The sequence below is a fragment of the Aspergillus oryzae genome, chromosome 1 (assembly GCF_000184455.2).
Source record: "Aspergillus oryzae RIB40 DNA, chromosome 1".
Taxonomy (NCBI): Eukaryota; Fungi; Ascomycota; class Eurotiomycetes; order Eurotiales; family Aspergillaceae; genus Aspergillus; species Aspergillus oryzae.
The window spans coordinates 2,940,695-2,955,101 of NC_036435.1; the positions used below are offsets into that span (position 1 = coordinate 2,940,695).

General features: G+C 48.7%; 4 protein-coding genes and 1 non-coding gene across 5 annotated transcripts; 3 read left to right on the plus strand and 2 right to left on the minus strand.

The window, feature by feature from the left end:
- Positions 1–659: 659 nt before the first annotated feature.
- AO090005001297 (putative spindle-pole body protein (Pcp1)) lies at positions 660–4,473 on the minus strand (the record flags this gene model as incomplete). Its single annotated transcript, XM_023238193.1, has 3 exons — positions 660–897; positions 961–3,809; positions 3,871–4,473. 3 exons carry the CDS (start codon positions 4,471–4,473, stop codon positions 660–662), a joined length of 3,690 nt encoding a protein of 1,229 aa, XP_023089304.1.
- A 375-nt stretch (positions 4,474–4,848) lies between these two features.
- AO090005001296 (putative regulatory factor Sgt1) lies at positions 4,849–6,809 on the plus strand (the record flags this gene model as incomplete). Its single annotated transcript, XM_001818181.3, has 3 exons — positions 4,849–5,113; positions 5,183–5,382; positions 5,436–6,809. The coding sequence occupies 3 exons, from the start codon at positions 4,849–4,851 to the stop codon at positions 6,807–6,809; spliced, it is 1,839 nt and encodes a 612-aa protein (XP_001818233.1).
- A 1,230-nt stretch (positions 6,810–8,039) lies between these two features.
- Positions 8,040–8,120, plus strand: AO090005t00022. The gene has a single exon. It is a non-coding gene; the product is annotated as a tRNA-Ser (tRNA).
- A 917-nt stretch (positions 8,121–9,037) lies between these two features.
- AO090005001295 (AMMECR1 domain-containing protein) lies at positions 9,038–10,151 on the plus strand (the record flags this gene model as incomplete). The annotated part of the gene is made up of 2 exons (XM_023238204.1): positions 9,038–9,606; positions 9,677–10,151. 2 exons carry the CDS (start codon positions 9,038–9,040, stop codon positions 10,149–10,151), a joined length of 1,044 nt encoding a protein of 347 aa, XP_023089303.1.
- Positions 10,152–12,934: 2,783 nt separating this feature from the next.
- AO090005001293 (serine/threonine-protein kinase) lies at positions 12,935–14,374 on the minus strand (the record flags this gene model as incomplete). Its single annotated transcript, XM_023238211.1, has 4 exons — positions 12,935–13,520; positions 13,610–13,940; positions 14,005–14,095; positions 14,117–14,374. 4 exons carry the CDS (start codon positions 14,372–14,374, stop codon positions 12,935–12,937), a joined length of 1,266 nt encoding a protein of 421 aa, XP_023089302.1.
- Positions 14,375–14,407: the final 33 nt, after the last annotated feature.

The window sequence follows — 14,407 nt, forward strand, 5'->3', positions numbered from 1 at the left end:
CCACGACCCCGGTGTTAGAAGCGTTACCGTTGTTCGGCAAGGCGAGGCCAGGCGTTACAATTCCGTTTTGAACTAGTTTGGGCTGAGTTCGAGTTTATTCAGTGTTAAATTCATTGTGTTGATTTCATGAGTCATGTGTCTGAAGAATAAAGTCTAATGAACAATGCTTATCTATTACTTCCTCATCTTTGGCGTCGGAGGCCCGCTTGGCTTATACAAATCTACAATTCTGATTGCTGGCGACTAGATAGCCACTACATACATATCAGAAGACCCAATCGATGATTATCCAAGAGCATGAACTCTTGCAGTTACACAGGACAATCAGATAATAAGATCCAAAGACCACACAATAGCTATATCTCGCAAGCTTCACATTTCTCATTCAATTATCCTGATCATCAAAAACAGCAACCCGTACAGGCTATAAAATATATGCAGAATGTCCAGACAACGGCAAGACAAGCTAACTATAAGTCCTATCCATCCTTTCATCCAATAGTCAAAAACGCCCCCATAAACAGAATCAGTGGAGTAAAAGAAAACCTAGAGACCGGTATGAACAGATTGGGGAATCACTTGGAAATAAGTCGTAAACCAAAGAATGACTGGTTATATCGAAACAAACGCAAAAAAACAGAACAGAAGTAGTACGGCAATTACACCAATGCCTTGCTACTCGACGCTTCTCTTCTCTTCAGCACCTCGTTCTTGGCCCGTTTGAGGCCCTCGCCTATTTTCTTCGTCTTTTGCCATTGCTGGCCCATACGCTGCATCCGTACAATTGCTTTGACCATGAAGATGCCGGTCTTGAGCTTCTGTCGTGGGCTGCGAAGCATAGCGCGGTCACGGGGCTTGACTCCCATCTCGGAGATCATTCTGAGATCGGCTTCGTTACTGCAAGGGAAAGAAGTTAGTTAGTCAGTAGGCCAATGGAAAATTGAATGGATTTTCACGGACCATGCAACTCGAACCCGCTCTCCGAGCTCCATCAGGCCCTTGCTCCAAGCCAGGTCACGTCGGAACTTCTCCTCCCGCTTCAACCGAGCACGGAGCCAGATGATCTCCTTGCCTAAGCCCAGGATCTCCTTGTCGTGTCTGCTCTTGCTGTCAGATTTGGAGCCCGTCTTCTCCGCAAGTTGGTTGTGACGTTCTTGGAGAGACTCCAGGTCTTTGATGGCCGCCTCGGCCTTTCGTGCACAGAAGGCGCGCTCCTCTCGGATCCTGCGTACTTGGGCTCTTAGTTCACTCAACCGCGCATCGCGTTCTGATACTTTCAGGGCCAAGGACTCGGCCTCGAGCGTAGACGATCTAAGCAACTCATGCAGATCTCGCTGGTCCTCCTCCCTCATTGCAGCTCGCTCGAGGTCTCGGTTCTTTGATTTCAATTCTCTTAGCGTGCGATGCGCCTCGGATAGTTGCTTTCGTAAGCTCCGGAGCTCTTCGTGGAGTTTATCAGAAGGTGACGCATGGGGAGAGTGGTCCTCAAATTTCCGCATCATGATGTCGTGCAACTCTCTCTCAAGCTCGGCGATTCTTGATTTGCAGCTTCGGACGGAGGCCTTTTGGTCTGCTTCCCGCTGGAGTAGGGTCTTCTCCCGTTTCCGCGCCTCGTCTAGGTTATGGCGCAGCATTGAGAGATCTGCGTTCGCGGTCGAGTGCTCCTGTTCGCCCAAAGGTTGTTGCTCTAAAAGTGCCTCTAGCTCCTGCACTCGCCTTTCGAGACGCTGATTTTTACTCTTTGCCGAAGTCAGTTCCCTATCTCTAACACCGGAAGTTGCTTGCAGCTTGTCTTGAAGTTGATCGATCTCAACCGCAAGACGATTCTCTTCTATCGTAGCTCTTTCAACTTCAGAGCTGAGCTGCTTTTCGAGAGCCTCCTTCGCTTCCACAAGTGATGACTTCTCCTCCCTCAACCTCTTGAGCTCGCCTTCGAGACGCAGAGTAGATTTGCGGAGCTCAACCTTTTCTTTATCGAACTTAGTAGTGTCGTCAACCTGATGCTGGGCTTGGTCGAGCTGAGCCTGGAGCTCATCACGCTCAGCCTCGAGGTCAGCAACCGACGTCCGTAGATCATGCAATTCGACATGAGCATTAGCCAGCTGATCGCGAAGTTTTTGCTTCTCAGATATTAAGTTCTGCAGCCTGTTGTCATGATCGCTGGAACCTTTCTGCATTCGTCCCTTGGCATACTCTCGTTCTTCCTCCAAGTTCGCTTGCAATACCACGACCTCATCCTCCAGAGCTTGTACTTTTTCGGTCAGTGCTGCTTCTTCACGCTTGGCAAGGCGAAGTTCTTCTTTAACTGAAAGAAGCTCAGTTCGTTGGTCATCAATAATTTGTCTCTTTGATAAGAGCTCGTCGTTCAACTCCTTCACTTGGCGGCTTAAGACCGCTTCTGAGTTGAAATGCCGCGCTTTCTCACTATCAATAACCTCTTGAAGCTTGCTTTCTTTACCCGTAAGAGTATGTTCAACTTGCTCAAGCTTCTCAATAGTACGCTTGAAGCCAGCCGCTTGGTCTTCGGCTCTGTCCTTCTGAAGTTGCAAAGCTCGCTTGGTGCTTTCCCACCTGTCTTGTTCCAACGCAAATTGACCTTCTTTATCTTCAATCTCATGATTGAGAGCCTCGATTTCTTCCTGAAGTCTTTCAATCTCCTCTCTGTATTGGGTGCGGATGGTATCGGCGTTTTCCAGGGCATGCTCTTTCGTATCATTGATGGAGTGTTGGAGCTCTCGTATCCTGGCTTGCGCCTGTGCTAACTCATCCTGTAGACCACCGGATTCATCGGTTAAAGCGTAATGGCGTGTTTGGAGGAGCTCCTTTTCCTCTGTCTTACGCTGGATCTCATCGAGTGCTTCCTGCAATTGAGCAGAGAGAGCGTCGCGTTCCTGCTGAGCTATATTTAGTTGATGTCTGGCCAGTGCAGCATCATTATGTAATTTCTGTCCTTCATCGTCCATGCTCTGCTGAGCCCGCCGGTACTGCTCTTCAAGGTGGGCTTCATTCTGGGCTTTCCTTTCAAGCTCCTCTTTCAGTACGCTGTTTTGCTCTTGCAGTGTCCGAAGCTCTTCTTCCAACTTGCTTGATTTTTCTTCTAGTTGGCGAGTCAACCCCTTTGTACTAATGGACTTGTTTGCCATCTCGTCATGTAGCTCTTGCAAATTCTTCTCGGCCTCCTCCTTGTCGCTCTTTGCGCGGCTTTCAGACACCCTTGCCTCTCGGGCTTCAGATTTTGCTTGGTCGAGAGAGTCCTGTAGCTCTTCCATCTGCTCCCTCGCGCGTAAAAGTTCAGATTCGAGTTCAGCGAGTGCTCCATTTTCCTTGCTATCCTTGTCTTTCAGCTCTTCAAGCTCCTCATCGCGCTCGTCAATCGTACGCTCCTTCTCCCTGAGAGAGGCTTCCAGGTCCTCGATCTCATCACGGAGTTTTTCAATCTCCTCTGACTGCCTATCCTTCGCATCTCGGAGTTCTTCCTGGAGTTCTCTGACTCGCTGATCTTTTGATTCCAGTTCCTCCCGCATCAGATCCATCTCGCGCTGTGACGTTTCATCCAATTGGCCCCTCCGCAATTTCTCCCGGAGTTCTTGAAATTGCACGCGGTAGGCCTCGAGGTCGCGTTCTGCCTGTTGGAGACTCTTCTTATATCGGGAGATATCTCGTTGCATCGTGAGCTTTGACACCTTCAGCTCGGTGTTTTCTTTGAGTGCTGCTTGATTGTACGACGGGCCTGCTTTCTCCAGCTGCTCTTGCAAATAGTGGATCTTTAATTTCAGACCAAAGTTATCCTTGTCTAGTTTGTCGATTATCTAGAAAGGTCAGTTGCACCGCGTTAACCCTATGGAAAGAATACAAGAAAGCAAGGCTTACCTTTTCTTGTTCCTTCAGAGTCATGTTCTGCCCATCGTTCAAGAGGCCATTCCCGCCTCTACCCGACAACCCGGGAAGGGGTGTACTTTGCACACTACTGCTTGCAACCTGCGGTAGTGGTGTTGGTTGGTCGTCGGTTTCATCCTCCTCGTCGATACCCGTCATATCGTAACTCGGCAGCCCGGGTGTATGGATATTGCTGCGACCTTCCTTCATATAAGCTGGAGTTTTGTGACCGTTCCCCCTCGCCGTGGACATGTTTCGTAAGAAATTATTCTTTGCAGCACTCCGCATCAATGGAGTAAATTCTCCCTTGGGTGGTGCTGCGGTCGGAAGGTGATGCCGGCCGTTCAACGCGTTTCTTGTCGATTTGGAACCGGTGCCTGCACGCGGTGTACTAAGCTTAAATCCGCCGGAGCTTCGTCTTCGATCATCACCGAGCCCTTTTAGGAGGTCTTCATCTTTCGAGGGTGTCTGGAACGAGTTCTCGACCGAATCGAGCGCCGATAGGTTATGCCGTCCGACGCTGCGAAAGCCATTGGTGAGGTAAGTCGCGTTTCCGTCGACTTCGGTGCGCGGAGTGTCGATGTACGGCACCACCATTGTCAAGGCGGATCACGCGAAAAGTTCGTAAAAGTTGAGGTGTTGGATTGGCTCAATGTTTTTGCCAGCGCGCGATCATCTCTAAATCTTGGCGCGTGTGAAGGGAAGCAACACTAAAATGCAGTAAAGTAGATTAGGATTAGAGTACAAGCCGTGTATGCGGCATTACGAGGACGTGTTTTGGGCGGTGAGGACCCACAACCGTTTTCTTGTTGATATCTAGCCGGAAACGGCTTGGTGTTGAAGTCACGGGTGCCGGACCGGGTGATTCGCCGCGTCTCGTTCGGTATGAAGTCATTGCCAGTAATTTTTCTTTTGATGGAGCGAAACTGACTTCTTGCGCCTGCGAACGACTGGTGTGTTGAAATTGCCAACATGGCACCCATGTCAGAGGAAGACCTAGCATGGTTCAGATCCACCTTTCATCCCATCCCGAAACCTGAGCTTCCCGACGATTGTGTGGAGTATTCGCTCTATCATATCTCCTCCGACCCCTCCCCCGCTATCGTCGACGAAGTCGCAGAAACGAGATCGCGCTTGGTGGAAGTACAACGTACTGCAGCGGAACTTACCAAGGACCTTCTCAAAGACTATATCTGGCAGAGAGAAGGGTTCCGCTTGGAGATTACTAAGGAGGATGGTATGTGATTGCGTCTTTTACAAAGTTTTAGCCGAACCCACAGGGCCATGCTGATTGAGCTGTAACTAGGAATCACCTTTCTGCGCGGACGCACCAATTTCGGCGACTCGATTGAAGATGAATGGGTAGTTGTGTATTTGCTGCGCGAGCTTTCGAGAAAGCATAAGGATATCTGGGTTAAGGTCACAGATGGTGATGGGCAGTTTCTTCTCATCGAAGCCGCAGGCGCACTGCCATCATGGCTGGAGCCCGAAGTCGCGGATAACAGAGTAAGAGGAATATTATTTGTGCGTCCATTGTATGGTGCTAATGATGTCTGCAGGTATGGATACACAGTGGTGAACTTGTTATCATCAAGCCGAAGAACCAAAAGGGCAAAGTGACGGAGAAGCTATCTCTTCCAGATTCGAGGAAAATCATCGTCGAGGAACCTGCGCGGCTCATGCGCTCAGCAATGATCCAGGAAGAGGCGTTCTATCGATTGCGCAATTATCCCCAGCAAATCAGCGAAAACCTTCATTCCGCACTGATTAGGATCCCACGCAAGATCGCCTACTTGTTACACCAAAAGCCCGCATATATCTCATCAGCAGTGGAAGCTTTCTATCTAAGGGACCCAATTGCATTACGACCTCTCCGTGCTAAAGAGCCCGACAGTTTCGTCTTTAAGCCTGAGGATTTCGTGACGGTCAGCGTCCGGTTCACTAGAGTTGGTTATGCCCAGCTCAAAAGCCAGGATTTCCCGGTCCCAAAATCATGGACTGGGGCGTTACCTTCTAAGGATGAACAAAAAGCTTATGACAGGGCAGAATTGGGTATGAAGCTTACCTGTGGGTTTGAAATGCTTCTCGCCGACCCACAAAATCAAGATAAGGCTGTCGTGAGGGAGATAAAAATTGTTCTGGAGGATATTGAAAGCGGAGATGAGAGCCTGCCTACCGATGAGGAAATTTCTACTTGGGATAAAACAGAGGATGACGAAAAGTGGCTGGACATCAGTTTTGATGATCTCGATAGGGAACTCAAGGGGAAAGGAAAGGAGAAGGACGATGGAAAGCTCCCCAAAGGCAGTTTTGGCGACGCCAACGCCCAAGAGAATCTTCAGCGTATCGTTGCACGCTTTGAAGAGTTTCTGAATAACGATTCAGCCGGTCTCGATGGGGCCGACTTTTTGGACGATTATGACTCTGATTCCGACGACGGTGACGATGAAGATGACGATGAAGTGAGCAGTGACGGAGAGGACAAGGAGGCATCCTTTGATGAAGAGGAGTTCTCGAAGATGATGCAAGAAATGATGGGAATGCCATCAGCATCTGGTCCCAAGGGCCCGTCTCGGCCATCGATGCCACGCAATCGAGTGGAAGAACTAGATGATGAATCTGAAGATGATACTGAACAGATACAAGAGCTATCACGGCAGATGGAAGCCGAACTGAGAGGCACGGGTGTACTTAATTTAAACCGCCCGAATAGATCATCTGCAGGTAAGCAAGCATTGTCTGAAGGGAAGTCGGGCGAGGACCATGACGAAGGTGAAGGGGAAATGCCCGACCTTGAGGATGGGGATATCGACATAAATCTCGCAAAAAACCTGCTGGAAGCCCTTCAGAGTCAGGCGGGCGGTGCAGGGCCCGCACGGAATATGTTGTCTATGTTAAACTTGCCTATACCGAAGGATGATCGTGGACGGTGATGGCTATCAGCTCAGCTACGAAACTCATCTCACACAGATAGTCTTTAGCTTCACCCGAGGAACACGATGCTTCCTCCAGGCGACAGTGCGACTGATCAACAGCTCGAATTCTGTCATAAAACACACTGCCTGGTCTGGTAATTAGGAACGTCCATGTTTGAAGGCCTTTTAGTTCCACGTTCTAGTGGATCACCTCTCGGCCGCTTCGGGGGTCTTAGATGCGCAGGGCGTCACTCACCAATATTTGACCGTGGTGCATGCTGTTGGGGCACTTGGCTCCGAGGTGTATGCATTAGGCTCTCTGCGGCCGCGGCGAGGTTGGATAGAACCCTAGAGGGCGTCGTCTTATTATAGGTATATACTGATAGATATATACAACTCAAGATACAAAAGACACAATGATACTTAGGTTGCGATATCCCAAGCAGGGCATCTGCATTCGGGTTATTGCCATTCGTTGATTCAAGTAGAACAATATATATATATATATATATTATATTGCTTCGTGGGGTCATTAGTACGAATGGCAGTTTGATATCGTCCAAACAGGTGGTTAAGTGGAACATATGTCCAACATATAATGTTCCACGGTACTGTACATTTGAAATATAGGCATATATATATAGAGGGACCACGACTCCAAAAATTACCCTAGGATCCCTACCATCCACCAACCGCATACCCCGACCCCTACCGAAAAGGAATGAAATAAAGAAATCTAGGAAGGGTTACAACTCCCCCCCCCCCCCAAAACAATAGACTTTAGTATTTCACGGTACTGGTAGATATTTTCTGGTTGGTTGACCCGAACAGGCCTTCCCAGGTACCACTAGGGCTCACCTATCATGTGATATCATCGTGAAGGCCTCTTTCAGTGTTTACTACTCTAGCGATGTGCTGCCATTACTGCTGCAAATTTCATGCCTACTGAGAAGTAAATGAATGATAATCGAGAGAAAGAAAGCAATCTACGAATGAAGACTGCGTGGCGTTTGCCTTATATAGGATAAGCCAGAGCATCAATAGGATGGGGCGACCAATAGTGATGGCATGAAAGAACAGTCAGTCCTGCGAGAGGTTAAGAGACAATGATGAAAGTAATATTCTTGGGCAGGCAAGCAGTCTGTCTCACATTTGACTTCTTCCTTACCATTTACTTGATTAGGTGCTTTGCAGACATTTATACATTGCTTTATGTATTATTCTAGTAAGTAGTTCATAACAACACCAGTCAGTGTGGCCGAGTGGTTAAGGCGATAGACTAGAAATCTATTGGGTTCGCCCGCACAGGTTCAAATCCTGTCGCTGACGTATCTTTTTTGTTTTTTTTTCTTCTTCGCTTCTGAAGACCCTTTTTAAAAGCGTGGCGGAAGCTAAGTATTGAGTACTTCGTAGTATGGTGGGGCTCGTTTGTAACATGTCCTCGGGGAACGTTCGGACCATGTACAGCTTGCTTCGGGAGGCATATAGTATTTTACATTATTCGTTGTTTTTTCGTTTTTCGCCAGTAAGATAGACAGATCGCCTGTCAGTGATACATTCTCATAATCCACATTAGGCCTTTCCGAATGTCCATAGAGATCACGGGCAGGGTTATTCAGGCACCGCCGAACCACGTTCCGCCACCTTATAACCCTGGAACAACACCCACTAGTCAATCGGATTGCAGAGCAGAATTCAATAGCCCTAAGGAGCTCCCTTTCGAAAATGTGTGGTCGGAGGTTACAGCCGGATCCGGGAAGTGTTGGGTTTGCAGATCTACACAGTACTAATGTTGATGTCTCAACTTTTTGTGGAGTTCAGTCCCTTTTTCTGTTCTCAATCGTGTCACGGGGAAATCACCAGCCATAGCATCACGTGGAGCTTATCTTATCGACGCCTGATATGTAATGGGGTACTTCCCCTCATTCCTTCTTTCCCCTCTCCTCTACCAGACACAAACACAGACGGAACCAGACAGTGTGCTTCACTGCTGGATCTATCTGTCTCCCCTCAGAATAAACTGACTCAAAACGGGCTTGATATCTGTTCATAAGTAGTGTTGATCTTCTGTGCCTTCTCACGAGATAAGCGGCACGCAGCGGTGTCTATCCGGGTGGAGCAAGGTGTCTGATAGTATCAGAAGATCTGTCACAGAAAACTGGCTTTTCTAAAGGACAAGGACGCTTGGCTTGCTTTACAGTAAATTCCTTTCGCCTTTTGCCCGTGATCCTGGAGGTTTCGAGAACATGGCAACCCCCGCCCATTGCTATTACTGCTTTGAGTGCCTCGCCGCCTCGTATAAAGGTCAAGAACACATTAGCCTCACAGCCGTGGAGGAGCTATGGGAACGATACGAGCAATTTAAGAAAGTTTCCGCTCTCCAGGACAACGATGAGTCGGTTTCTCTGAGGGAGAGTGCCAGTCTTGGCCTGCAGTCTGGAGATGACGATGATGACATAGACGATGTATCCTCTAAACCCAAAAACGGCCCTCAGGGATTGAAGTTACCCAATATCAATCGGCTCCAGAGTCAGATCTTGTCGGACTCGAGCTCCGCTACCACGCCGTCGAGTAATTCCTCGCACTCAGGCCTATCTAGTTCCACCCCTACTACTACCATGACCACTCCAAGCTCACAGTCGCTGCAGTCTGATGCGAGCGGCTGGAGACGTCAAAGGGAAAAAGATCGGCAGTATCCGTTATTCGTAACTTGGAACACTCTTTCCAAGAGCGGCCGTAAGTCACTTCGCGGTTGTATCGGCACTTTCGAGGCGCAGGAGCTTGCTACAGGCTTGGAGTCGTACGCTATCACTTCGTATGTATCCCTGATGTGGGAGCAGACGGATCGTCTCCCACCTAGACGCCTGTTGCTAACACGGTCGTAGTGCGTTCGAAGATAGCCGCTTCACTCCAATTCCAGCCGCCGCTATACCCACCCTGTCATGCTCTCTAACCCTCCTTGGGTCCTTTGAGCCTTGCACTAACGCTCTAGACTGGGTTCTCGGAGTCCATGGAATCCGTATCTCCTTTATTAACCGCGGTCGACGCTACGGTGCAACCTATCTACCGGACGTTCCTGTGGAGCAAGGGTGGACCAAAGAGCAGACATTGAAAAGCTTGATGGAAAAAGCAGGCTGGGATGGGGGTCATGAAAGCATGACCAGGAGATTTCTAAGGGGTAGCAACAGCGGAGGTCACACGTCTGGCTCCAGCAAGCCATGGGAGCAGGTCTCCGACTTCCGAGTAGTCAAGTACCAAGGTTTGAAGGCATCCGCGAGCTACACCGAATGGCAGGAATGGCGGCAGTGGGTTCTCTCCCTGGGGGATGGGAGCGAGAAGCTTTTGAATCCAGCTGTATGAACAAATGTGATGGCCTTGGTTTCTATTCTGCGCATGATATTTTCTAGCCCTTGGCCTGAGGAGCGCATTTGAAGACCATCTATCTATCTGGTTAATGATATGATGGTGTTAATGAAGAGGTGATGGCGTGTTCGGTTTGATAATTTTTAGGGTCTGCATGTTTTATTGATATTTAGGGACATCCCGAAATTGAGGCGTACAACGTCTAATCTCATCCCTCAATTCTTTTGCCGTAGTTGAGATATGCAGTATCTTCTCAAAATCGTCTCTTACAGGACGGATAGTAAGTGTGTCTATGCAGTTGATCATCCTACAAGACAACCATGCACATGAGATGGATCAGGATTAAAGCAGGAACAACAACCGTACCAACCATTTGGATGCTATACTAGCGCCTTACTTCTTGAATGTTGGCCTAATACTGACGTACCTACAATCAAAATAGATGGTGTAGCAAAATGTATATTGTTGCAGGTCTAGAAAATACAGCAACTAAAGCCGTAAGCGCGTCAAGGTGACTACCAGCAACGTTGAGCACATATCCTGATACTTAGCATGGATCTGAATCAAGCACCTCTTGGGATACTCATCAGCTCTTGAAAGGGTCCTGGTGTGACTCTCACTATCCACCAGCACGAGCAGATACATCACATCAGTGAGCAGTGGTGGGTATGCTTAAGAGTCTTTATTTGGTTCTGAACTCGCCTCATCTCCGCCTTGTGAAGTTTCTGCTGCTCTTCTGCAATCCGCTCCTGCTGTTGCATCATTTCCTCATAGGCAACCTGAAGTTGATGGGCGATTTCACTATTCTTTTCCACCCGAAGAGTTTCCTTGAGCTCTGCATTCTCCTCGGCATGTTTCCGTCCCATCTTCCGCAATTCCGCACTAACCACTTGCCCAGCCCCTGTTTGCTCCAAACTCTTCCCAGCCTTCAACTCCCGCAGAATCTCCAACTCCACAGGCGGCTACCTCAGCAAACTCTGAACAATCCGCCGACCATCAGCCTCCACATCAAGCAAAGCCTCATGTCTCGCCCCCGCAGCAATCATGCCTCCCCAGAACCTATCCTTCTCCAGCAGCTCTCGCAGCTGCGAAACTCCTTCGTCTTTAGTTACAGAGTTCCAGCGCGTCGTCACCAGAACCACATTCGCCATGTCATTCTCCCCAAAGAGACTCTGGAACATGCGGATGTTCTTCAACGCACTTCCTTGCATCCGCACATCGCTGATCCGGTGCAGGTATAGGAGCCCCGTCAAGTGGATATTGGTCCCTTCTTCACCTTGCAAGTATGTTATGCTATCGTCTTGAGGATCTCCGTGTCGGAGAGGTCTGTGTCGTCGAAACCAGGCGTGTATCGATCAGATGCACCCTTTGTCCGTTGATGAGTGTTTCACCTACGTTGATGTCCTTCGTGCCTGGGTTTGACGGTGTTAGTAACTGTAGGTCCCCATTTCTTGATGTGGGTAAACATACAAGAACTGAGACCATGTCCAACGGTCAGGTTGTCACCTGTTAACGCGGTAATGAAAGTTGTCTTCCCAACGCCCGTCATGCCCATGACGGCCACATACTTGATTTGAGTACTCAGTTCATGCTGGGGCATAGAGTAAAGGAAGTCCGACATGGTGATAGTCTGATAGATACACAGTCCAAGAAAGAGAAGACCAAGACGTTACTTCAGGAAAAGGACAGAAACGAAGAAAATGTAAGTGTTAAGAAAAAGGAGTCCACAAGTCTACGATTTCGCAGAGATATCAAACACCACCACGACATAAACATGATGAAACTTCCCATTACCTCATAGCTGTCTGGATGAGGTGAAAGAGAAAACGAATATGACACATATCCATTCTCTATCTATGGATGGACAACCATGATCCTACGGAAAGCGTCAGGCTGTACACTTCTACCTAGCCAGGCAGTAACACTGCCTATCCTCAATATCTCGGGATTATGTGTATCTTCTGAGAAATACAGCTTCTACTTGCTCGGTTTCTGAATAAACCGTATTATCTGGTCTTGCAGTTCGCCATACTTGTAAATTATATAAAGGCGAGGCAAATCTGAGCTGATCTTAGGCACGCAAGTTCTTCGTTTGGGGCTCGACAATAGTGTTTCATGCTAGTTGATTGTTTTTGTACAGATCATCTCTTGGGAGCAATCTGGGCTTGATGTATTTGCAGTGCATGGATTATATTTAGGTGGATGCACGATGAGTGCTACTAAACTACCGATTCCTTATATCAATTCTCACTCGGCGCTATACTCTTCAGGGAAGAAACAGCCCGGTAGGTACTGATACAGGCCAAGCTCTGTGTATTGCAAAAGTAGCTAGTATACTGCTAGTAGTCTTGGTCTACTCCTGAGTCTTTAACGTACTTCCCCTAATTTGCTCCGACATCACACGGTCGATTATTGCATTACTGTATAGTTCCGTTAATAGATACAATGAAAAGATATGAGATTTCCTCTATACATTGATTTTATTCCAAAATTATGGAGAGCTCCCGCAGCAGCCATATATAAATATATATACCGCAAATGCTTTACAAACCAACTAATCAAGGCATTGCCATGCATTGACATAAACAATTATCAGAGCTCAAGCAATGGGCATATATAGACCTTTCCACCCTCATAAGCAATAGCAGCAAAACCCGCCAAGCAAGAGACAAAACTGTATAAGACACGGAACGGAGCAATCGAAAAACGGAAAACCTGATTATAAGCAAAAAAAATGGGTAGAGATCTTGGCATATATATCATCAGATTCGTTTTTCTCATCATTTCTTCGCATTTCTACTCCACAGTCCGGCTACCATCTGTTTCACTCTCTGCTCCTGTGCCCGGATCTGTTCTTCCGTCTGGCCGCGCGCATCGCTGCGGCTGTCGAGGTCCATCTGTCCGTCGTGGTGTGATGTTTCCTCGACGACATGGTTGCCGTTGACCCTTTCCGGTTTCGGGTCTACGCTCATCACCCCGTCCATCATCAGGCCGCCACCTTCGCGGAGCTTGTTGATCGCACGGACGGTATCGATGGCCTTGTGAAGTGTCCGACGGGCGTTGAAGTTCTTCTTGACGGTCGGGAGCAAGTCTTGACCGGACTGATCGGCGTATGGGTCGTAGGGCGGGTTGACCCAGAGGTGTTGGAGGGCTTCGTGGGCGGTCATGCGCGCTTCGGGATCCACGGTCAGACACCGTTTGATGAAATCCCGGGCGTGCTGCGAGACACCCCGCCAATATTCAAGCGGAGTAAAAGAATAGTCAGCTGCAAGGATGGCCTGCATCTCTTCCAGGTTGGAGTCGCGGTCAAAGGGGGTGTAGCCGCAGAGTAAGAAGTAGGTGATGACACCGATGGCCCAGATATCCCTGTTGCATTGTGTCAGACGTATTGTTGAAAACCGAGAATTTGGTCTATTCAAGCAGCTGGGATGGATAGGCACTCCGTGGAGACATACACTGGCTTTCCGTGGCCGCTCTTTTTGAAAATCTCGGGCGCCATGTACCCGGGTGTACCGCATGTTGTAGTGAGAACATGGAACTGTTCTTCGTCCATGATCCTAGACAAGCCAAAGTCGGCAATCAAAAGATCCGCATTGTCCTCCGGGGTGCGAAATAGCAGATTCTCGGGCTTCAAGTCACGGTGCACGATACCGTGATCATGTAAGTAGGCCACAGCCGACAGAATGGCGCGGATAAGATCCGCAGCATCTGATTCGAAGTAGCTGCCTTTACGACAGATACGGTCGAACAACTCGCCACCCAGTGCAAGATCGGTGACCAGATATACTGCATAACAGGGACGGTTAACCTGGATCACTAGTCACAGGCCATGGTCCGGGAAGGGACATACAGTTATTCATAGTTTCAAAGTAATCGACCAAGGTCAAAATGTTCTGATGACCCATTGACACTTTCTTGAGTATAGCGATCTCGTTGCGAACCTACAATCATAGTCAACACACATCGCCAGCGACCGTATATCTTCCGGGACTTTTCCTAGTAGACACCCATACCATGTGTTCGCGCCCCGCCATAAGTCGCTTATTGATCACCTTCGCGGCATAATACCGGCCCGTGTCGATGTGTACGCACTCCTTCACAACGGAGTAAGATCCGGCGCCTAGGGTCTTCCCCGTCTTGTACCGACAAGGCTGGACCTTGGGACGCTGGGCCTGGGCCTGAGCCTGAGCCTGAGCCTGGGCTTGTGCTTGGGATGCCATTTAAGGAGAGAAATAAAGTATCCAACCGGGGAG